This window comes from Mus caroli, chromosome 12 (genome assembly GCF_900094665.2).
Source record: "Mus caroli chromosome 12, CAROLI_EIJ_v1.1, whole genome shotgun sequence".
NCBI lineage: Eukaryota > Metazoa > Chordata > Mammalia > Rodentia > Muridae > Mus > Mus caroli.
The window spans coordinates 97,724,181-97,748,015 of record NC_034581.1 but is presented as its reverse complement, the minus strand read 5'-3'; the positions used below and the strand labels follow the sequence as shown (position 1 = coordinate 97,748,015).

Genomic DNA, 23,835 nt, shown 5'->3' with positions numbered 1-23,835 from the left:
CCCCAGCATCTAAAGACATTTCCTGTTACATTTTCCCCACCTACCCCATTTACCACACATGAAAATAAACCAAGGGAAGAATATACAGTTATTACTCCTTTTCTGAATCGATTCGAACCATCTTAGCTCAGTTTCTGGCCGTGTCTCATCTGAATGCTTCGCCTCACTCCACAGGACGGTTAGCATCAAGATTGTCTAAAATGCTTAGCAGAGTGCCTGGCTAGCAGCACATACCCGTCCGTGAGTGTGAGATATCACTACAACTAGTGACTACATCAAACTACTTACCCACCTTAATACTTCCCTGAATTCCTTTAACTGGTTGTCAGGGACTTCTGTCCGGATGGCTTCCAGCCATTCAGGCATAATGCACTCCCACACAGACTGGCTGATGACATTGTAAGGGATCAGGCAGAGGATCCTGTTGAGACCTTCCTTTAACTGAGTCACTGTGCTACAGGACTTGTCCCAGTATCCACCGACCTGACAAGGGCAAAAGAACAAGTGATACTCCTTATAGTTACCCTCAAGGACTTCTGAGAAGGGGACAGGCCTACTATGAGACTGAGTCACAGGCTTGTGAGAATCAAAGTCACTGTACCATCGGTGAACAGAGAAGCATCTCTGTGGGAAGGTAGTGAGTCCTTTCCGGAAATGTCCAGTAGTGATAGGGCTTGGGTCATGTGGTAAATCTATTTCTAGCTTTTGAGAAAAGAGGCTGTATTAACTTCCACTTCTGCCCACAGAACAGGAGGGCTCCCCTCCCCCACACCCATGGCAGCATTTGTTGTCACAGATACTCCTGAGGATGGCCATTCTGACTTGTGTGAGACTGAAGGGGGAGAGGGGAAAGGGCACATGGAGAGGACTGTGGGTTAGAGGCAAGGTTTTTCTGTACAGCTCTGGCTGTCCTGGAACTTGCTCTGTAGAACAGGCTGGCCTTGAACTCACAAAGATCCTTGAGTGCTGAAATTAAGGGCATGTGCCATCACCACCAAGAGGTTTGAATCTGCATCTCCATAATGACTGAGGATGTCAAATACTTTTTAAAATGTTGGCTGGCCATTTGTGTTTCTTTTTTTGGAGAACTTTCCACTAAGCTCCATAATGAAAAGGAAGCACAGGTATAGATAGGAAGGTACAGATATTGATCGTGGACTGAATTTGAACTATTCTGCCATGGATTTCTGGAGCCTATGTGAGTTGTAAGTCCAAAGTTCTAGTCCTACTGTGATGGGCAACAATGAAAATTACTCTTTTTAAAGCTAGATTAGCATGCAGCTGCTCCTGTCTGCAGAGACACACGCTTCCTCCTGCCACACACACCCTGTACTGCGGGTTTTTCTTTATGGACAGCACAGTACAGAATACCACTCTTCTCTACTCCTCATACTCTGCCATGGCCATTTAAAAAAAAAACAAAAGATGTTCTAGCATAATTAAATCCATGAACAAAAAAACCGATGCATTTGGAGGGGCTGAGGGGTATAATTCAGCGACCAAGCCCTTGCCTGACATGCATGATACCCTAGGTTCATTCCACAACACCAGAAAGAAAGAAAAAGAAAGAAAGAAAGAAAGAAAGAAAGAAAGAAAGAAAGAAAGAAGGAAAGAAAGAAAGAAAGAAAGCTTTTTTAAAAACTAATTAATACAGTTTATTAATTTATAAGTTGTTTTAAGCCTGGTATTAAAGATTCTATTGAAGTGGAAATTTCTGGTTTATTTGGAGACTCAGTTGTGTTATGTGATGTTTTTCTGAAAACTATCTTATGAATGTTTCTGCTGAAGCAGACACGTGGGAGGACGTTTTGCTAAGAACAGATTTTTCTTTCTGGAAGCTTCCTGGGAAAAGGGCATGTAATATTTTGCTAGAGCAGACGCTTGAGAGGACACATGATGTTTGGAAAGGGTATAAGTATAATCCAACAAGCAGTGGCCAGCGCAGTGTGGCATTGGTTTGCCTTGCCACCCATGCTGGTCTTCATTTGGCTTTACTGACGCTGGCCTTCAGTGACAATGCTGTGGCATTGGTTCACCTTGTCTTCTTCACTGATCATCACTTGTTGTGACTTTGTAGAGAGAGACACACCAAAGAACTCCTGGTGGTGTTCCAGCAGCTTCTCATGGCTTCCTCTGTCTGACTCAGGCCTGTTGGCAGAGCCTCACGGTTTCTTGTGGATTAAACTATGCGTTGCTGGTTCATAACCGGTGTTTGCAAGGAGATCAAGCTACTGCTGCTGACTCGTGTCAACTAAACTGCTGATACCCTGACAATGCAGATTGGATTTGCCCCAAAAACTATTTCTAAACAGGTCCACATCCTACTTTTTTGCCCTATTAGCCTTTCCTTTCCACTACCTCTAGTGAGTGGTGGGCTAGAAGGGCAGATAAAGCATTTAAATATGCTTATTAAAGTAGGTTTTGAAAAATATAAGCCTACCTTCTATATTATACTTACTAGAATAAAAGTAATAAAGTGTTGACTGTTCCTGAGTCGTTACCTTGTAACATAAAGTGTGGAACTCTTTTTTATCTTTATTTTTATTTTTTAGTAGAGGATCAATAAGCAGTTGTGTTAAGAGAATGCTCTGGGAAGGATACGTGTATTATCTCCTGAGGAATCCTTATTCTGCCCAGCTCCTTAGCATGTCTTCAGGTGAATCAACCCCCAACCCCCACTCTTTTGTACAAGATATGACTGCCACTTTGCCAATTTTGTCATTAGTAGAAGATGATTTTAATATTTTCAACTGTTAATTTTCAACAAACAGAATAATCATTTTAAGATCTATGCTCCCTTTTCATTTATGATTTTATTGATTTGGATACTGTGTCTGTGCCCTCTGGCTAAGGGCTTGTCTATCTTGTTGATTGTCTCAGAGAACCAGCTCCTTTTGTTGATTCTTTGTATAGTTCGTTTTGTTTCTATTTGGTTGATTTCAGTCCTGAGTTGATTATTTTCTGCTGTGTACTCCTCTTGGGTGTATTTGCTTCTTTTTGTTCTAGAGCTTTCAGGTGTGCTGTTAAGCTGCTAGTGTAAGCTCTCTCCAGTTTCTTTTTGGAGACACTTAGACCTATGAGTTTTCCTCTTACCACTGCTTTCATTGTGTCCCATAAGCTTTGGTATGATGTGTCTTCATTTTCATTAAATTCTAAAAAGTCTTTAATTTCTTAATTTCTTCATTAACCAAGTTATCACTGAGTAGAGCTTTGTTCAGCTTCCATGTATATGTGTGCTTTCTGTTGTTTTTGTTGGTATTTAAGACCAGCCTTAGTCCACAGTGATCTGATATGGGTGCATAGGATTATTTCAATCTTCTTGTATCTGTTGAGGCCTGTTTTGTGACCAATTATATGGTCAGTTTTGGAGAAGGTATCATGAAGTGCTGAGAAGAAGGTATATTCTTTAGCTTTAGGATGAAATGTTTTATAAATACCTGTTAGATCCATTTGGTTCATAACTTCTGTTAGTCTCACTGTGTCTCTGCTTAGTTTCTGTTTCCATGATCTGTCCATTGCTGAGAGAGGGGTGTTGAAGTCCCCCACTATTATTGTGTGAGCTGCAATGTGTGCTTTGAGCTTTAGTAAAGTTTCTTTTATGAGTGTGGGTACCCTTGCATTTGGAGCATAGATGTTCAGAATTGAGAGTTGATCTTGCTAGATTTTCCCTTTGAACAGTATGAAGTGTCCTTCCTTTTCTTTTTTGATAACTTTTGGTTGAAATTTGATTTTATTTGATATTAGAATGAAAATAGACACAATAAAGAAATCACAAAGGGAGACAACCCTGGAGTTAGAAAACCTAGGAAAGAGATCAGGAGTTATATATGCAAGCATCACCAACAGAATACAAGAGATAGAAGAGAGAATCTCAGGTGCAGAAAGTACCATGGGAAACATTGACACAACAGTCAAAGAAAATACAAAATGCAAGACGCTCCTAACCCAAAACATCCATGAAATCCAAGACACAATGAGAAGAGGAAACCTAAGGATAATAGGTATAGAAGAGAACAAAGATTACCAACTTAAAGGGTCAGTAAATATCTCCAACAAAATTATAGATGAAAACTTCCCTAACCTAAAGAAAGAGATGCCCATGAACATACAAGAANCCTACNGAACTCCAAATAGACTGGGCCAGAAAAGAAATTCCTCCTGCCACATAATAATCAAAATACCAAATGACTAAACAAAGAAAGAATATTAAAAGCAGTAAGGGGAAAAGGTCAAGTAACATATAAAGGCAGACCTATCAGAATGACACCAGACTTCTCACCAGAGACTCTGAAAGCCAGAAGATCCTGGGAAGATCTCATACAAACCCTAAGAGAACACAAATGCTAACCCAGACTACTATATCCAGCAAAACTCTCAATTACCATAGATGGAGAAACCAAGATATTCCATGACAAAACCAAATTTACACAATATCTTTCCATAAATCCAGCCTTACAAAGGATAATAGATGGGAAACACCAAAACAGGGAGGGGAAACTACACCCTAGAAAAAGCAAGAAAGTAATCTTTCAACAAACCCAAAAGAAGATAGCCACACAAACATAATTCCACCTCTAACAACAAAAATAACAGGAAGTAACAATCATGTTTCCTTAGTATCTCTTAATAACAATGGACTCAATTCTCCAAGAAAAGGACATAGACTAATAGAGTGGATATGTAAACCGGACCCAGCATTTTGCTACATACAGGAAATGCACCTCAGTGACAAAGTCAGACACTATCTCAGAGTAAAAGGTCGGAAAACAATTTTCCAAGCAAATGGTCCCAAGAAACAAGCTGGTGTATGAACATTTCATATCTACCTTTAAGAACTTGAAAATGCATCTCTGTTTACCCCCTCCAGAGAGAGTGCCAGAGACACTCTGGAGAATCCATCCACCATACAGAAAGCCACTTCTTGTTCTTAGCTTCAAAAAGCCAAAGCCAAGCTGAGTTAGGACTGGAAACCTTACATCTCGAACTGTTCCGGGGGTAATGCATCATCCTTCGTTATTCTCATCCATAAGCCTTCTCTTCTAATTAATCTATTATTAGCTACCTTGTGAGACCCACTTTGGGAAAGGAGAGGTTCTTCTAATGACATAACTTCTTATCTCTCAGAATCATATCAGACTGGAATCATATCATACCACTCTAAGAGAAATAACAGGAAGCATGAAGATGCTTCATGTTCCAGGAACTCAAAACTGCCCAGCATGTAAAGATGCAATTTTATGAAGGAGTCAGTAGGTGGCACCAAAGAAGAGAGGACCATCTCCTATCTCCATAACTTCTCAGCCTCTGAATCCTGGAGTCACAGCCATTCCTGCTGATGGTCTGTACTCTGATTTATCCTCAAATGCCTTATATCAGCCCAGTTTTAAAATGTCTTTTTGAAAGACAAAAATTACAAATAAAAATAAAACCTAGAAAATACTTTGAGGGAATAAATATCATGTATGACTGCCAAAACCCGATGCTGAGCCTCCACTTTTCTGAGTTAAGCACAAATGATACTGTAATGAAGAAATACTGGGTCTTCCCCCACTGAGCATCTTCAACTAGGTAGCATGAGGAGAGGCATAGAGAAATCTGTCCTCCAACACACGGAGAGGGCATTCTGGCAGTTCTAGGAACCATGTCTGGAATTTTAAACCGCACAGTGTGAACTTTGATTGTTACTGGAGTTTTCAATGGGAAGCTGATTTAGGGCAGCCAGAGTGAACAGGAGTTCCCAACAGATCAGGTCTGGCCACTCATCCCAAAGTAATGGTTGAAAACAAGAAAGGAATTTGGTATTCAGGGCCATCACACTGGAAAGACAAAGAGGGTGGAGCCTCTCTTCCAGAACACTGGCAAACTTGGAAATTACATGGGGAAGGGAATGTGAGATCCGCACAGTGGAGCAGTCTCCATCAGACTGTTGTCTGGTTAGGCATTATCTCTGTTCTGCCCACACAGAATATTCTCCATGTTGAGAAATTTGCTCCAAATGAGGGGGAGGGAGTCAATCAGGGTGCAGTTTACATTATCTCACTGGCTATGTACCCAACAGGCCTGTGGTGCTGGAAGTGGGGTGATCTGCTCCCTGTGAGATGCCTGTCCTGATTGAGGGCTGGGCAGTCTGTTTTCTCGCAGGGTGATCTCCTGCAAAGCCTGGGTGCTCTTGGAAGGTGTGCAGTAATTACTGAAGACTTCAAGGAGCCGTTACAAGAGTCTGAAAACAGGACACCTTAAAAATGGGTGGTTGAGCACTTGTAAAACTACCTTTGAGTTGCTTTTATCTCAGTGTCCTTACCCTTGCAGGGGTCTAAGTAATTATAACAGCCCACCTATAGGCCCAGTTGATCAAGAAGGATCTGACCCATAAAAGACCTGTAGGAAGTGAACCTTCAGATGCCAGGCTTTACCCTGCTTCTAGAGACCATTCGCTGGGCATGTGCAAGCCCAAGGGAAGATCATTGCTTTTAGTAAGAAGTGATGTTTGAGTCCTTGCCACTCTGCCATAATCTGGAAGGTGAACATGAAGCCACAGAAATGTCCCTCATTGGCTGCAAGCCAGGAAAGAACTGAGAGCCCAAGCCACACAGAAACAATTTCTTTTCTTTCTTAATACGAACAAGCAACACTAAGAATGAACACATACTTAAGTTATTACAGACACCTTACAAATCCATCATGCCAGTCTTCCCTATTCCAAACCAAAGCTGAAACAGCACATCACCAAAGATTAAGAGTATCACACTAACCAACCTTGGTTTTTGTTTGTTTGGATTTGGATTTTTCATTTTTGAGGCAAAGTATTGCATTGTAATCCTGACTGGCCTGATACTCGGGGTATAGTCTCAACTGCTACGGACTGCATAGCAATCCTTCTCCCTCTGCCTCCTAAATTCTGGGTTTACAGGTATATGCCACCACATCCAAGTAGATTGTCTTTGGCTGTTGACATACAAAGAGGGATGGTCAAATGTGGCATTGCCCCCAACCTCTCTCCCGCAGCAAGGCCTAGATAGGTGACCTCCACTTACCCTGGCAAATTCCATGGGTTTGGGAAGAAGGCACATGACCATGACATCAAATCGGACATCACATACTGTCTTCAACCACTTGGTGACGAACTGGGGCTTCAGCTTTTCCACCAAGCTTCCAACTTCATCATCCATCATGTACGCCGTGGAATGAAACCACTGAAATACCATAGCCACCAGCCGGGCCAGGCTCTCTGTGGGCGTGTTCTCACTGGGTGTGCAGAGGCTCACCTGGGGTAGCAGAACAGACTTCATTCAGGCTCCTCCACCCCAGCGTTACAAAGTTATGACAAGCATATTTAAAGAGGGAAAAAGGAGGAGCTCCAGATGATGCATTCAAAACCAGCAATGTTACAAATGGTTACCATGTATCCAGAACTACGGTCCTCTCTAAAGGCATGCATGGATCGCCACAGTAACATCCCCTCAGCATCTCCTAAGCATTGTCTTCCTGTTGTAATTCCATTATGTAACCTGAACTAGAATGTTTTCCAAAAGATTAAGTCGATAAAGTGGTATTTCATCAATATCTTCAATTTTTAAAAAAATGATCATATTTCAGTTCTCAAAAGACCTGATTCAGGTAAAAAAATTTCCATCGGTAACAACTCTGATACCCAAGTGCTTTTCCCAACTCACTGTGTTATAAGTAATTTTTAAACATTATTTACCCGTTCTGAAACAATAGTTTATTGAGCACTTGGCAGGGTCCAAAAAATACAAAATTAATTAATTAATTAGTTAATTAATTAAATCATTGTCCCTGCCTTCAAAGAGTTTCCAACAATAGGAGTCACTGTGTTCCTGTATAATAGTTCTTGGAAGCAAGACATGTGGAACCAACAATTAGTTCCCAATTTGGTAGTCTTTTTTTTTTTTCTCCCAAGAAACTGTGTGCAAGCATAGAAGAGGGAGATCACTATGGAGACATAATCCTTGTATCTAGCAGGCAAAAAAAAAAAAAGCCTGCGTTTCTGCAGAATAGGCTCTTACAGCTGGGTCTTTGCAGTATCTGATCTCCACTGGATGAGTAGTGGAGTTGACTCAAATCAGTGTAACCACTCCCTCCCCAGTAGCCTGACTATAGTTCGTATATGTATATCTAGGTATATATGTATACCATAGGCCCCCTTAACTATACAAATGTTTCCTCGTGTACATAAATGATAAGACATAAATCTCTGGTGCCTTGTGGTAATCCCAGTACTTGACAGCCTGCACCAGCCCGCACTACCATTGCGTCCTGTGAGGGAGGTGAGCTTCATGGAGGCAAGGCCTTGGCACTGTGGCTCTTGCTGCCTTGTTTGTTAAAATCAAATTGGGGGAGGGGAGCACCGACAATTATAAAATCAAAAATACTGATTCGCCCTGAAAAACCTTAAAGATGTTCTGCATCCCGAAGTATCCCTTATCTGCCAATATTTAATGGTTTCCATAAGAACAAACAGGCATATCCATCTCGTTATATTAGCTTCCTTCATCTTTAATAAGTGATAAGCTTTTATACGTGTACCAAAAATTGGTTGTCAAAATTAAATTTCTTTATAATTAAAGCGGAAAGGTTCCCAGGATTCTGGAGACAAATATGGACATTGTAACTTTCTAAAGGCATTCTTGGATACAATAACAAGCAACCCGAGTTGAGAGCTGCTACCCCAGGGTATACCACCCCCGTTTGAGGGTTAATTCTTCACTCTTTGCTGTCTCCTTTCGGGAGCAATTCCGAGGAGGGGAATGGAGAGGGGCTGGCGTCTTTTCCTTACTAAGAACCATATCCCGAATTGGCTGAGCAGCCTCTGGTCATGCTTGTCATCATCCTTGTTATCAAAATCAGTGTTGTCCAGGGAGTGGTGGGAGGAAGAGAGGCCCAGCTGCCGCCGCCGGTTCAACTCGTGCTCCCTCTGCTCTGCGTGGAATTCCGCTTCTTTCAACAAGCTGCCCAAGAGAGAGGGGGACAGGTAAGAAGAGGCAAAAACACATCCTGGATCACACAGCCTATTTGGATCGCCTTGTGAGCCCTCAAACATTGTGCTTACCCTCGTCTAAGTCCCTGTCATTTACCCAGAAACCCTAGTTTCATTTTCTTACTATGTCCCCATCTCAAAGAGAAGCTAAGAGTTTCCTTTCTCCAGTCGATCACAAGAAGGTTGATACGATGATCCCTTCACAAGGCAAGACTGGTCATTTGCACCCCACTGGAAGAAGAGTGGGTATCAAGTGTTCAAGGCTCTGGAAGCAAGGGAGTGGCTCCTCTCCAAGCTTGCTGAGCAAGTAGCAGATAAAAAGTAATAATAAGGAATGTTGGCAAGGGATCAGCGAAAGCAAGTCGCTTCCTTTGCACTGTTAGCATTGGAAACGGATACTCATGCTTTCAAAAACAATTTGCTAACATATTGTGAAGATATGTATACCCTTTAACCAGCTAACCCACCTCTGAGACTATGTAGGAAGAGCCCTGTACAAAGTATCAAAAAGCTGTTTATAAAATATATAAAAAAAAGAAAGCCATATAAATATACAACGGCAGAGAAAAACAAATAATTACTCTGTGTGTGTGTGTGTGTGTGTGTGTGTGTGTGTCTGTGTGTCTGTGTGTCTGCGTGTGTGCACGGTACATGTGAGTTGGAGATATAGGTGAATACACTTGTGTGTGCACCTGCAAAGGCTAGAGAAGGACACTGGGTGTCCATTGCTCTCTAACTTATCTATTTAGTGAGTATCCTGTTGAATCGCAAGCCCGCCATGCTTAGGCAGAGAGCCTCACACTGTCAGGGATCTGCCTGTCCTAGTCCCCCAGTGATGTCATTACAGGCCTATGTGGTCATGCCCAGTCTTTTACAGTGGGTTCTGGCATTCAGCCTCGGGTCCTCATGCTCTTATCCACTGAGCCGTCTCCCCAGCCCGCTCTGTGGCTTTTGCCTATGGACTCAAAAGTGGTAAGTATAAAACTTCAGCACAATATGGGAAGAGTGGATTGGATGTTGGCTCAGAACCACAAAGTCATTATAACTGTGGCCATATAAATAAAACACACATTGAAAACAACTGGGGAACAAACAGAAGTGCACAGCTGCATTTTGATCTTTGTTTCCTAAGTGCTATTTAGAAATCGTAATCCTATTATAGTTTGTCATCAGTATAAGAGAAAGAGAAACGACAAAGGCTCCTTAAAATTTGTATATTCAGGCATTATTTAATTGCTAATGATCGTGTGACTTTGGATAATATCTGCAAAGAGAACATCTAGAAGTCGGAGTGTAAAACGCTGCTTTCTCCTACACGGCCACCTGAATCCCTCAGCTTTGAAGTTCACCTCAGCTCTGCTGCTACCTGGCTCCCTGCACCTCAGTACTGACAGGCAGGTAAGCATGCCTACATACTCTGTAGCTCTCCCGGCTATTACTGCCATGCTCCAGCCTCCGTTTCACCACCCTAACGCCGGCCTCCTCTGCCTGCTGCTCCCCTGTGCTCACCAGAGCCTACCGCAATTAAAGGTTTCCTTTCTGTAGTATCTGCTTAAGTATATGAAGGGCACTTGTGTCTCCCAAGTACCTAGCACAAGGCCTTGCACATGATTGTCATCCAATCAAACTACTTATTGAATTCTTACATTTTATCAAAACATCGGGGCACGACTGCAGAGAGCAGGAGAAAATGGAGTAGAGCTGCTCTCTTGGCGCATGCGCAAGTCGAGTTCAATGCCACACAGGGGAAGCCATGGTTACCTGATCACTGCCTCCACAGCGCAGACCAGCTCCTCCGCCCCACACTCCCGGGTGTTGATGGGGGGTGGAGAGGTCTGGTAGAGGTGAGTTTCTGCGGTGGCTCCCACCTCGTTACTGTGGTGGTTCGAGTGGCACCTTTTGCAGTACCGAACAGGCCTGTTTCCGTGGCGACCGCAACACCCTGCGGAAAAGCAGGTGACCACTGCCCTTCTGACATGGGAGCTGCAGTTCTGCAAGCAGAGAAAGCAAAGCCAATTAAAGCTGGCTTCTGAGACAAAGTTGGATAGAAACCTGAAGCAAATAGAACCTCAAAGGGGCCACAGGAAGTGACCGGGTTTCCAAAATGCAAGGTGTGGTCTAGCCACACAGAGGTGTTTTATTCTAGTGGAAAGGGTAGATACGGTCTAGAAAGCAATGGAACTGCACTAAGAGGCTGGGTTAATTGAATGTAATGCTTATGATTTTCTCAGCAGAAATTAAGAATAAAAACATAGAACCATGATGCTGAGAAAGCACACCACAGCACCCCAGAGTAAGGAAGGAAAAATTTCAACTTCTAGAACAAGCCTTTTAAAAATTAGTTTACCTGCCGCTCACAGTAGATTTCCCCTGCAGTTCACCTGTCCTTGGCATTCAAGGACAGGCAGAGGTTACGCTACACTGGGCTGATGGCTCTGTAGCAGGGCCTTCTCCACTCCCACCCCTCCAAAGGCTTAACAAGTATACGAATCAGCACCAAGAGGACACATCAAAGCACAACTAGACCTAGTCACAGAGCTGGCCACAACACCAACCACAGCAGAGGGATCAACAGACAGATGGAGCCGCGGCAAGAGAAAAGCTGTGCAGCAGAAAGAGATGCCTTTTCATTTCGGGGATGGGCAGGGGTGGGGTGGGGGGTAGATATTGTCATCACTGCCCTGACAAGAGGCAGGGAAGTGAGGTGACCTCTATGGGAAGTGGTCTTAGGAGCTCCGAGGGAGCAGGGAGCACCCTGACATCGTCAGACAAAGCCCGGGGGAGCCTGATAGATAGAATCAACTCAAGGACAAATGATACCCTGGCCTTTTAGCAACTCAGAGTTTGTGAAGAGTGGGGAACCCACCTGACAGTACCCCCAAGAGAGTCAGGAGGGAGACTGCAAACACAAACCCTCCATCAGCATGTCAGCAATGCAGCGGACTGTCAGTGGGAACTGCCAGTTCTTCTTCAGGTACCAGGCTACTGACTGTGGATGCTAGCGTTAGAAAAATCGCATTTTCTTACCACGACTCAGGGCAACAAGATGGGGATATTTAAGTCCCTACACTTTCCACAGTTACAGCTTCTCCAACAGACTGCAGCTGTGTGTTTATGGTCATAGAGTCTAAAATATTTATAATATGTTCTTCCTAATCTCTTAAATAGGCTGTTGAGATGTCTTGTGATTCCTTGTGAGTTTCCTCTGTTTTTGGGCATCAGAGTCAGCGCGCCGACTTTTCCCTGTTTATGGATACCATCGAGTGCTGTGCACGGAGCATAACAGCCCTCACAGTCCACAGAACAGCTGTGACCTCCGAATGAGATCCTCAAGGCCAGGCCCGTTGACTGTTGACACTCATAGAAGGAGGGATGTGGAGGGTCACTAGACCTTTACCTGAGAGTCTAACCTCTCCTCCTGCACTCCAGACAGCTCTAAGCAACTCTGCCCTTGTTGCTCATGGCTTTATGATCTCAAAAAAGCTGGCATATAGAGAGTGGTGTATTAACTGAAGAGGGGACTCCATCTATAAGGAAGTTGCCACTCATGCTGCGGTTAGACTTTCTGGTAGTCCAGCTGCTTCGGTCACCCAAGCTCCTTTATGTGACCTCTCACCCATCTCTATACATAAGGCTTTGGATTTTGAGGGAATACTTCTTTGGTCTATTGTGGGTGCCCTGTCTGGGGAGAGGAGACATCTGTGTGTCCCTAGGGAAAGTCCATGCAACAACCTTTCTCTTTCAGAGGCTGAGTTTCCCTCATGTGTGTTCTTATTAGTGTACAGCTCCTCCTGCCCACCCTCCAGTCAACATGGTTCTACGGGCAGTATTGCTCAGCATGCATGCTTAGGGCCCTTTCTCCCCTTATAGCTGCTGCTGTGGCCTGGACACTTGCTCCAAACCCCAGTCCTGAACCTCCATGTTGAAATCTTAACTCCCACATAGGAATATTAGGAGGCAGAGCCTATGGGAGTTAAGCAAGTCATGATGACAGAGCCCTCAGAAGTGGAATCGGTGCCCCTATGAAAGGGGCCTAAAGAAAGCTGGCTATAAAAATACACCACGAGAAGATGCCATGTTTGATGAGCAGGCCTTCCCACACATCAAATTTACCAATGCCTTGATCTTAGACTTCCCAATAAACATGTGTTGTTTGCAAGTGCCCAGTCTGTGACATTTTGTAGCAGCCCAAATGGACAAAGACAATTATAATTAGCTTTCTGTTCCTTTGAAATTTTCACTGTTACATAAACAATAGGCTGTGGGTGTGATCCCGTCATTCACTACAACACAGTCTTGGGGTTTACGGTCATCTATTCACCCACCCTCTTTTCAACTGCCCAGGTACTCCCCAAATCCTAGCATCATTTTTAAATTTTTTTTCTTTTCTTTTTTTTTTTTTTTAATTCTTTTGCTGTGCTGCTGTGTGTAAGACAGAAAACTTCATTTACCATGATTATCTATACCCAGTGTGAGATTTTTTTCTCCTATGGTTCATAGAGAACATACCAAATATGAGGTATGCAGAGGAGGAAAATCATGCTCACAATCTCTCCAACCATTCGGCTGTATAAACAACACAGGCAGCAGTTACATCAAGCCGAATCAGTAGGTACAGAATCATCTTGTGAGAGCAACAATAGGATTTGCAAACATCCACTAAGCACCTGGTGTAACAGTAAGTCCTCAGATAAGTCCTTAGCTGTATGGGCTATAGGGGGAGAAGCCCTTGGTCCTGTGAAGGTTCTATGCCCCAGTATAAGGGAATGCCAAGGCCAGAAAGCAGGAGTGGGTGGGTTGGGGAGCAGGGGGAGGTGGGAAGGGTATAGGGAATTTTTGGAGGGGAAACTAGGAAAGGGAATAACATTTGAAATGTAAATAAAATATCTTTAAAAAAAAAAAAAAAAAGCCTGACTGCTACCTTCTTATCCCCACTTCTCTCCCGTAGTCACACCCAGACAGATGGTGAGGTGACACTTAGGCCATGCCTGAGACCAGACTCTGCTCTCTAGAGGCCTTCCAGCTTAATCTCTTAACAAGTAGAGTCTTTCTCCCACTGCCTTAAGTCAGAGATGGTGTGGCGGGCTTGCTTTTGAATGTAGCCGATGTAATGTTTGGTGTGCGACTCCTCAGCTTCACTTCAAGGGGCTTGGCCCATCCGAGTCTGCTGGATGGAACACTGTTACCTCGGGAACCTCCGGACACAACATTCGGGAGAGGGTTCAGACACCTAGTATCTGGGCCATTCCAGATAACCCAGCATGTCACAGGCACGACAACACGGAAAGTGGGGAGCAGCCAACCTCCAGATCCCTCTCAGCTAACTGTGTCTCCATGTAGGAGAACAGGCAAAACCAGCAGAGTTGCCCAGTCAACCGAGGCCAAATTACCAAGCTACTATTTATTGTAAGCAAGTGAGTCGTCATCATACAAGCTGGGACATTTGGCTGGACCTTAGCCAAGGTGAAAATGAAGTCCAGAAGCGGGGAGTTCTGTCCTGCAGGCAGAACACACACTGAGAAGGTGCCATTGCTGCTGGTGCCAGGCGGGAGGTGGGGTCTAGAAAAGGAGCCAAGAGCTAAATGGTGCACACTGGAGGAGGCGGGAAAGGCAACGGGAAAATGGCCTTCGAAAGCTAGAAAAGAGGTGAGCTAGATGCGTTCTTCAGGATAGAGTGCTTGCATATACAGGAGCTCTGTCCTTGGCATGGCAAAGAGGGGGGTGGGGGTTGGGTTGGCGGGGGAGAAAGGGAGGGGAGAAGGGGAGGAAAGACAGGGAGGAAAGGGGAAAGGGACTTTTATTTTGTAGCAGTGATACACCCAGGATAACTGCTGTCTGTAATAAAATAAAATAAAATAAAATAAAATAAAATAAAATAAAATAAAATAAAATAAAATAAAATATGGGCATCTAATGTGACTGAATGGTGAAGGAGCCAAATCGCTTGCGTTAACTGCACCTGGTCAGGCATGAGAGGGCAGGAGCCACCTAACAGGGACTGAGTCATTTGGAAAGGAGGTCCCGATGGAATTCATAAAAACCAAGGAGCCGGCCCTGACAGCAAGGTGGAAAGAGCAGATGAGCACAATAAATAAATGCTCCTTAGGAAACTCTAAAACAATCACAGAACTGACTCTGTTTCCTCTGGCTGCATAATAAGCCAATCAGGACCTCAGCCATTTGGTTATGTGCCTGGATTCTCCAAGTGGGAGATTCCCACTTGCAAGAAGCAAGATTGCTCTGCTCTGCTCCACTCCTCTCGGCTCCTCTCTGCTCTGCTGGGCTCTGTGAGGGCCTAAAGAATAATGACTCAAACTGCTGGAAGCCGGAAGCACTGACACCAGGAGTCTTCTTTACCCATGGCTCAGAAAACTGAAGGATGGGCTAAACTGGGCCCTCTCTCTTCAGCCTCTATGCCTGCCCTCTCCATATGCTCTGGCGTATTCAAAATGCACATGGCTCCAGATATAAAGAAAATAGGTTTTTTAAAGCTTCATATTATGGGTATTCAAAGGCATGGCAGAGGCATTAGCTAGGCTCTGATGAGGACCTCCTGATAGATGGGATATATAAATGGCAGAAGTGCTTGTGGGATGGGAGACTACAGGGCAAGCCCGAAACCAAGAGGGGTTAGGTCTGGTCTTCTGTAACAACCCATTCTGTGGGCTTCACTCGAGTTCTCTGAGACTAATGAAGAGCTATGCAGTCTGTCCCTAATGATATTCCACTAGGTTCCATCTCTTAACCTTTGGGACAGAACTTCCAACACAAGAGCCTTGTTGAACTCCATCCAAACCACAGCACTTGGGTTTCACAGGACACGAGAAGAATCTGGAGGAGCCCCAGGTATGTGAGAGGACTAGGAGTCATGTGACCTTTTATGACCTAAATCACACAGAGGAGGTCCTGCTGCCTGAAGAGAATCACACCTTCCCAGCCCACGGGAAGAAACACAGCCTCCGCTTCTCAAAGGGAGAATCAAAGAATGGCCTTCTGACCACAGTGTTTCTGTTCCTCCTTGCATGAACCATACTCCCCATCCAAGGAAACCCACCCCCCAAAGTCTCACTGTGACCATTGCTTTAGACCTCACAGGTCATCTCTGTCACATACTATCTGAGTCCTCATCCAGAGAATCCAGGGCTATCACAAATGCCCCTCCCAGCCACGGATGTGGAGTTACTGTGAGTTTGGAGGAGAATTGTCTGGCGGTGTGGGCTACCTTGGTAGACAGGCCACATTAAGTGGTTATTATGATAGACTATGCACATTAAATGGCGGCCATGGAAGACAGTCCACACTGAATGGCCATTGTGATAGATTACCCACACCGAATGGCTGGCTATAATAATCTACAAAGCTGTAAAGTCTGGAAGGCCTGGCTCATGAGCTTCATGGAGATCTTAGAGGAAATAAAGAAAGTGTTCTGGGGTCAAGAGAAAGGGACACAGCCAGCAGTAAAACATTTGGCCACAACACTGACATGAGGAACTCAGGATCTACTGAAGGATTTTTTTTAATGTGGATATTCTTATTTTATCTCAGTATTCTTATTGAGAGTGGCACTGGAGAGATAGTTCACTAGGTCAAGGGCTTGCTATTCAAGAATATGATGCCCAGGAGCTATGTAAAAGCTGGGCTCCATGTTATATATTCATAAGACCCAGATCTCAGGGTGAGGGCTGGGGGTGAGGGACAAGCAGACATCAGAGTCTTACTGGCCTGCAAGTCTGGCTGAAACCATAGTCTCCAGATTCGCTGAGTGTCTGTCTCAAAACACAAAGAGGAGAGCGATGGAGAAAGACACCCCCTGGCAGTCTCTGGGCTCAACATGCACACATGCAGGTAAGTACAATTGTGCACATACGTATACATCCCACACACGAAGTGTAACTGTGAGAGAAAGGAGAATGAATTGTTCTACTTACAACTAGCGTTTAAAGAGAAAATATTGGACCCAGGACACTCTTCCCAGTTGGTGATTTAAGATTCTCAAGGCAAGAAAAAGTTCCTGGGTAAACACTAAATCCAGGGCCCCATCAGGAAAATGTGATCTCAGGGGAAAAAATGATGACGGGGTTAGAGACAAAGCCATTTATTAAGACTCGGAATGAGTGTATTACATCATAGGCTCTTTTAGGCAAAGAGCTGCAGATTTTAAGGGCAGACACCACTACCCTCATTACTAAATAATAAAGAGCTGAGACTGCAAGGCATTCTTCCCAGAAGCCTCACAGAGAGTTGAAGGTATAGCAGGGCGTAATCTCAGAGACTTGTATGCCCATCTAATGAGTTTAATGAAAGAGCTTTGTGACGGGCGCATAAAAGCCAGTGTTTCTCATCGATTCTGGCAGAGTGGACAGAGGCCTAAGATGAAGATGCTTTCAGGCTTGGATGATCCTGAGAGCAAAGAGTAGGATGGTAAATCTTCTTGTCCTGGCTAATTTTATGTCAACTTGACGCAAGCTAGAGTCTTATGAAAGGAGGGTGTCTCAGTTGAGAAAATTCCTCCTTAAGATCTGGCTGTAGAGCATTTCTTAACTAGTGATCAGTGGGGGAGGGCCCAACCCATTGTGGGTGTAACCATCCTTGGGACGGTGGTCCTAGGTTCTATAAGGAAGCAGGCTGAGCAAGCCACAAGGAGCAAACCAGTAAGCAGCTCCCCTCCTGTCTCCAGGTTCCTGCCCTGTTTGAGTTTCTGTTCTGGCTTCCTTCAGTGATGAGCAGTGATGTAGATGAGTAAGCCAAACTAACCCTTCCTCCCACAATTTGCTTTTGGTCATAAGGTTTCATCCTAGCAATCGTGACCCTAACTAACAGAAGTTGGTACCAGGACTGTGGAGTATTTTTATGACAGACTTGACCACGCTGATTTAGGGAGGATTGTGGAAGGACTTTGGAACTTTGTGGAAGAAGAGCCACTGAGTGCTCAGCGCTTGATGAGTTATTCTGTAGGAGCTTGGAATGTTGAAAGCAGTGCAGAAGACGGAGCCCTGGCTTGTGAAGTTTCAGAGGGAAGTTTAACGACTATCAGACCCACTTGTTATTTCAAATTAGGGGTGTGTGGTTCGGATTAGCTGGAGCTAAAGAATCAGCTAATTAGCAAGAAACCAGAACTGCTAAAGTGAAGCCCTTGCTTTACTGGGATACTTGATGCTGGTCAGTTGGAGCTGAGAAATTAGTGATGATTAAGAAAAGAACCAGTATTGTTGAGGTGAAATCTTCTGAGAAGTGTTTCCTGAGAGTCAGAGACACAGAAACTGTGTTCCAGAGGTGGGCACGGTGGTACCTTGTGTTGGTAGCCAAACTTGATGGTGTAATAGTCACCCACATAGTATTGGTTTTGAAGGCATGAAGGGGTCATGGAGGACAGCTGAGCTTTGGCACTGCAAGAGGCCAAGAGAAGCCATTGGTGAAGGTGAAGCCTCAGTGGCAGTTGAAGGTTCAGGGCTGAAGGGGTCATGCAAAGAAGTGGAGGCTTGACACCAAGAAGAGAACCTAGGAGAGGCTACTAGCGAAATCCCACTTGCAACAGAAGACCCCAGAATTTTGGAAATTCCAGAACCATGGGATGACCACCGAGAATAGCAATAGCCATGGAGTGGAGCTGGCCAGAGCCTAGAAGACAAGCTGTGTGCTACAGAAGGCAAAGCTGAAGAAATGACTCAAGCCCTTTGGAGGAGTCCATATGATTATGAGTGGATCCCAGACATTGGACATTGCATTGATCTTGTGATGTTTTATGTTAATTTGTGGTCTTGGGGATGAACAAGAAAGGAAAGGTTGCAGCTTAATGATGATAATGTTTGTGTCTCAAGTTGACAAGGAGCAAATTTTCCTGGCTAATTCATGTCAGCGTGACACACCTAGAGACATTTGAAGGGAAGGGACCTCAATTGAGAAAATGCCTCCCTAAGCTCGGGGTGTAGTGATTAGTGATTGATGTGGGTAGTGCCATCCCTGGGCTGGTGGTCCTGGGTTCTTTCAGAAACCAGACTGCATGGACCATGAGAAGCAAGCCAGTAAGAAGTGCCCTTCCAGGGTCTCTGTATTGGCTCCTGCCCTGTTTGAGTTCCTGACCTGGACACACTCAATGATCAACAGTGAGCTGGAAGTGTAAGCCAAATAAATCCTCTCCTCCCCGACTTGCTTTCGGTCACGGTGCTCCGTCATACCAACAGTAACCCTAACTATTCACCGCTTAATCTGTTACACAGATTCCTCCACACGGCGCTGACCTTCCAGTTGCTTTACCCAGTGGCATGCAGCAAAACTGATGTTTTGTGACTTCTGAGCTTCTGACAGGAGGGGTCTTGCAACCTTCTTTCTGGTTCTCTTAGAAAGTGCACAAGCCTAGCCTAGCCTCCTAGAGGGTGAGACTTCTCATGGGAAGAGGGAAGCCCAGACACCTCTGTCACCCGAACCATTCACCCAAGCAAGCTACGGTCCCGTATGTAATATGTGATCATCAGCCCATCTGTTATCAGCCAGTCTTCTCTATTCCACACCAGGGACTCCCCACCACATACCAACAACAACCCAAGAACATAGAGAAGCCCAGAAGAGTTCATTAGTCAATTGCCAATCCACAAAGTTACAATCAAGTAATTGTTGCTGGTAACCAGTACATTCCAGGATGGTTTGCTATATAACAAAAAATAACCAAGACAGCCTTCAAAGACATAGATCCACGATCAACCTCCTAAAATGTCTGAATGAATTGCACAGGGTTCACATAAGCAGGAGAGAATAGAATGGGACCATACTGTTTCCTTAGTTTTTGAACTACTAAAAAAATAGGAAAGGGACATAAAATGGAATGGCTCAAAGGAATCATGAAAACGGCAAAAGGCAGTTTTACCCGGGGAATATTCAGCTAAACATATATCCAACTTCTACCTGAATGAATATTTTCTACATATACTTGATGTGGGCATATTTTTGACATATATTAAGCTATATGCATTAAACATTTTTAGCATATCGGAAACACCATTTCCTAAATTTAAATCCCATGAACTACATTGTCACCCACACCCGTTCGTGGTTAGTCTCTTCCCCAGAACTACACACATGCTTCCAATTCAGAGTACTGAGCAAAGACACTGGGCACATGACGGTGAGTGAGCAAAAGCAGCCATGGACTGGGAGACCATGTAGATGTCACAATCTCACATGCGTGTGGCACTCCCTCGCGTCCTTCACAAATACACTGATGTGGGCAAAGTGGGAAACCATGGTGCAGAAATGAGGCGGATGTCGACGGATGAGATTACACACAAACACGGGAAAATCATGCCCACCACACAAATGACTTGCACTTACCTTTTTCTGACATATAGCAGATATTTCAGCTGTAAAGGGGAAGGCACACAAAATATCAACAAAACAAGAGAGCCCGTTTTAAATAAGGGCAACCAAGAACGGTAATTTAAAAAAAAAATACAGTCTTAGTAATGTAAGCCAATGGACTTCATCAAAAGCGCTGGGTTTGCCTTATAAATTACCATCTACCTTTACTGGCCTCTATTTTCCCCTCAAAAGCATAAAACATCTCTTTCTCGATGTTCTGATCGTTTTTAAGGTTTTACAGCATGCTGTAACCATGTCTCATACTCTCAAGTCCAATGTAACCTCAAATATGCTAAGGAAGTCGGTCAGGTTAAATCGTCTCACTTCATCTTGTTGTTCAGTGGACAGTAATACTCCGAAGGCTTACTCCGGATCACAGAAACCTCCAGAGCAGCTAAGGACTCTGGGCTCCTGTCACTGCTCTTTCTGTGACAGTTATGTAGAGCAACGGGCAGTGCTTAGAGTACCGGCGTGAGATGTCAAGACTAGAGGAGACACTTATCTTAGTCTACTCTGACTTGAGCTATCCGTCTTAACTAGTGTAGAACAGCCTGTGGTTACCTATGAAAAGTTTCTTGTCAGACATGAGTAGAGATCCACTGGAACAAGGCAGTCAAACTACTGTCTGCTAACGAGATTGACCTTAATGAGTGCATAAGAACTCTTCCCAGTTTGCATTTTGTGTTTCCATGGAGACTGAGATCTTGAGAGTAGTAGAAAATAATTTTTTTTTCCGAGAATCTATCACCACTTTCCCTTAAAATAGTAAGGCCCCAAGAGATGGACTGACGCTTTATTTATAGGACAGTCTGTGTTACACTCACTCAAAAGATTAGAGGAAGGTGTTTTCCAAGCCAAAAATCAGTAAAATGTAGAACTCAGTGTTTAAAGCTCACTTTACATAACCCTTTGGTTGCCTACTGTGTGCATTAAGTAACCTGATGTAAATGTCACACCTCCAGGTAAATAGCCAAAAGGTTGCTCTCAGTTCTTCCACAGATGAACTAAGAATGGTGGCCAGAACTCAGAGCCATGTCTGACACTTCACTAGTGTCTCAGGAATTGAACATTGCCACATGCTCCTGCAGAACCAGCTACTCAGGAGGCGAGAGGCTGCTCCAACTGGACATTAAATCCAAGCTAGGCAATAGAGCAAGAGCCTGTCTGTTAAGAAAACAAACAAATTAAGACAAAAGAAAACCAAGCTGGTCAGGGCGGGCATGCCGGTGTTCTCAGTACCCAGGAGGAAGAGCTAGGAAGAGCAGCACAGGCTCCCTAGAAGAGTGGCCTGGTGTAAAGTGTAGAAATGAGCCTCTGTCCATACAAGCCCAAATCTTCCTCCGTATAAAGTCAGAGGCTGTTGGATAGCAGTGCTTCGTGTTAGGGACACTCATCACATTGATTTCTCTCTTAAAGTTGAGACAACCTAATGTTTAAAAGGGAATTTCAAAGAAGTAGTATAATTTAAAAGAAGAGCTCTTGTTTGCATCAGGCTTCCCGTGGCCTCTCCTGCTAGTCCCTTTACTACCTGTGTCTGTAGTCACAGTCCTTGCTGTGTCCTTGAGCTGGGTCAATACCTCCAGCTTCCCCACCCATGTGTGTCCTCAGCTTTCCTGAGCACTTTTGCTGTTCGATGAAGCCCTGATTGGCTGGCTGCGATACCCTCTTCTCCGTGCGCAACCTAGCAACTTCGAACACACAGCTTCCAGATTCTAACAGGCTTTGGGGAGCACCACAGATCTAATCTTGTCATTAAAAGGCATTAGATACACTTCCTCTCCACCTTACTGATTGGGAGACAGGCTCTCAGAACAATTAAAGGTTGTCCTCTCACCCCAAAAATACAGAGCCAGTATCAACAGTAGCAGGAAAGGGGATTGTTGTTCCCTTTCCAACCTGCCACCAACAACCGTGGCAGTGTCTGTTCTACACACAGAAAATTCTTCAAGACTCAACTCAGCAGGACTGTAGTCATGCAGAACACTAATTGTGATATCTAAGCTTAATTTCTGGTAGAATTGAAAGCTCCTTCCCCAGTCGTTAAGTGTTTAGGCATATTATAAACAAGACGTTGATGGAATGCCTTGGGTCAGTGAATATTCCTAAAACCCGGAGGCTTGGTTGCTGTCTTTATAAAGTAGCACAAAAGGAGATAAATCAGCCATGTCGTTAGTCACGATAACTCATTTTCCATCCTTTCCGGAGAAAACCTTACCTTGTGGCAGGAGAACATCAATCAGCCACTCGCTGTGGTCCCTAGGAAGAAAAATGAAATTGGTTTCTGAGCTTCGCTGGAATGTTCCCCTCGCTCATGCAGGCCTGTGCGTTATACACTACCGATCAGAGCTGTTCAGAGGCGGGGTAATTAAGAGCACCGTCATAAACTTTTAAGGCATCTGATGCCTCCCAAACAATCTATAAGTTATAGGCATTTCCTCACATTCTGTTGTATTCAGAGGATGCTTTCAGATGTCCGTTATACTGACCAAAACTCGGGGCGATACAGACAAAGCAAGTGAGATCATGAAACTAACACGGACAAAGGGACCGCTGGAGTGACGACACACCGTGTTTGAAAACTATAATTTCCTGCAGCGTCAAGTTTTCTCTGCAGCCTTCTGACTGGGGCTACTTCAAAATCAGAGCTGTGCCGCTGCGTGGAATTGCCCTCTTGTGTCCTCTGGAGACAGATGTGGCAACTTTTCAAAGCAGAAATCGCCCAGATAGCAGCTCTCTGTGTTAAACGTCAGATGGACTAACCTCTAAACACCAGAGCAAAGGCCCGCAGGAAAGCAGAGTAGCCAACCCCTGGGTAAACCGCTTTCCCGGCTGTCGGACTGTTATCGGACTCATACCTACCCTGAAATCCTCTCGCTGCATTCCTCACAGAGATACAGTGGAGGTGGCTTATCACCCAAAGCTACGGACAAGGACGGGTCTATACACATCTGCAACAAAGGACAAGACAGGGTCACTTCTCCTGCTCCTGCGGACCACATCCCCAGCCTATGGGGCACACAGGTCAACAATGACAGAGTTAGAAGCAAGGTAGAGTAAACTGTTTTAGAAAAACCCACTCCTGTGTAAACCACCTGCTCTCCCCTGGAGCCCACACCTCGGGACCAAAATGTGGCTGCCATGGTTCCTCTATTTGCAATTTGCAATTCAAGTAACAAGCACTGTCAAGAAATCCTCCCTCCTGCCACAACGCTGAGAGATCCTCCTGTTACTGAATGCTCAGAGGCGTTACGCGAGTGACAAACAGAGCAATCTCTCTTTAAGAAAAGGAAACTCCATCATTAAGATTTCAAAAATCATTAACTGACAGCAAGATGCTGGCAGTGGAGGCAGTCACAGGAAACCTAGCAAGGGAGGGGACCGCCTTTCCTCACTCCAGGGTTCCATTTTACCCCACCCCCAGCCAGCATGTTGTTTACCACCCCAACCCCACACCCCACCACCCACCACCACCACCACCACCACCA

The 23,835-nt window shown here is 44.5% G+C and overlaps 1 protein-coding gene across 8 annotated transcripts in view; it reads right to left on the bottom strand.

Annotated features, from left to right (window-relative positions):
* Unc79 (unc-79 homolog, NALCN channel complex subunit) overlaps positions 1 to 23,835 on the bottom strand; it is a 236,261-nt gene that overhangs the window by 115,518 nt on the left and 96,908 nt on the right. For all 8 annotated transcript variants that reach the window (XM_021178827.2, XM_029484464.1, XM_021178826.2 and 5 more), the window contains exons 9-15: positions 23,210 to 23,298; positions 22,566 to 22,606; positions 20,324 to 20,352; positions 10,760 to 10,989; positions 8,798 to 8,969; positions 7,035 to 7,265; positions 293 to 483 (exon numbers count right to left, since the gene is read on the bottom strand). In XM_021178827.2, coding sequence (XP_021034486.1) covers positions 293 to 483; positions 7,035 to 7,265; positions 8,798 to 8,969; positions 10,760 to 10,989; positions 20,324 to 20,352; positions 22,566 to 22,606; positions 23,210 to 23,298 — 983 coding nt within the window. The remainder of the gene's footprint in view (positions 1 to 292; positions 484 to 7,034; positions 7,266 to 8,797; positions 8,970 to 10,759; positions 10,990 to 20,323; positions 20,353 to 22,565; positions 22,607 to 23,209; positions 23,299 to 23,835) is intronic.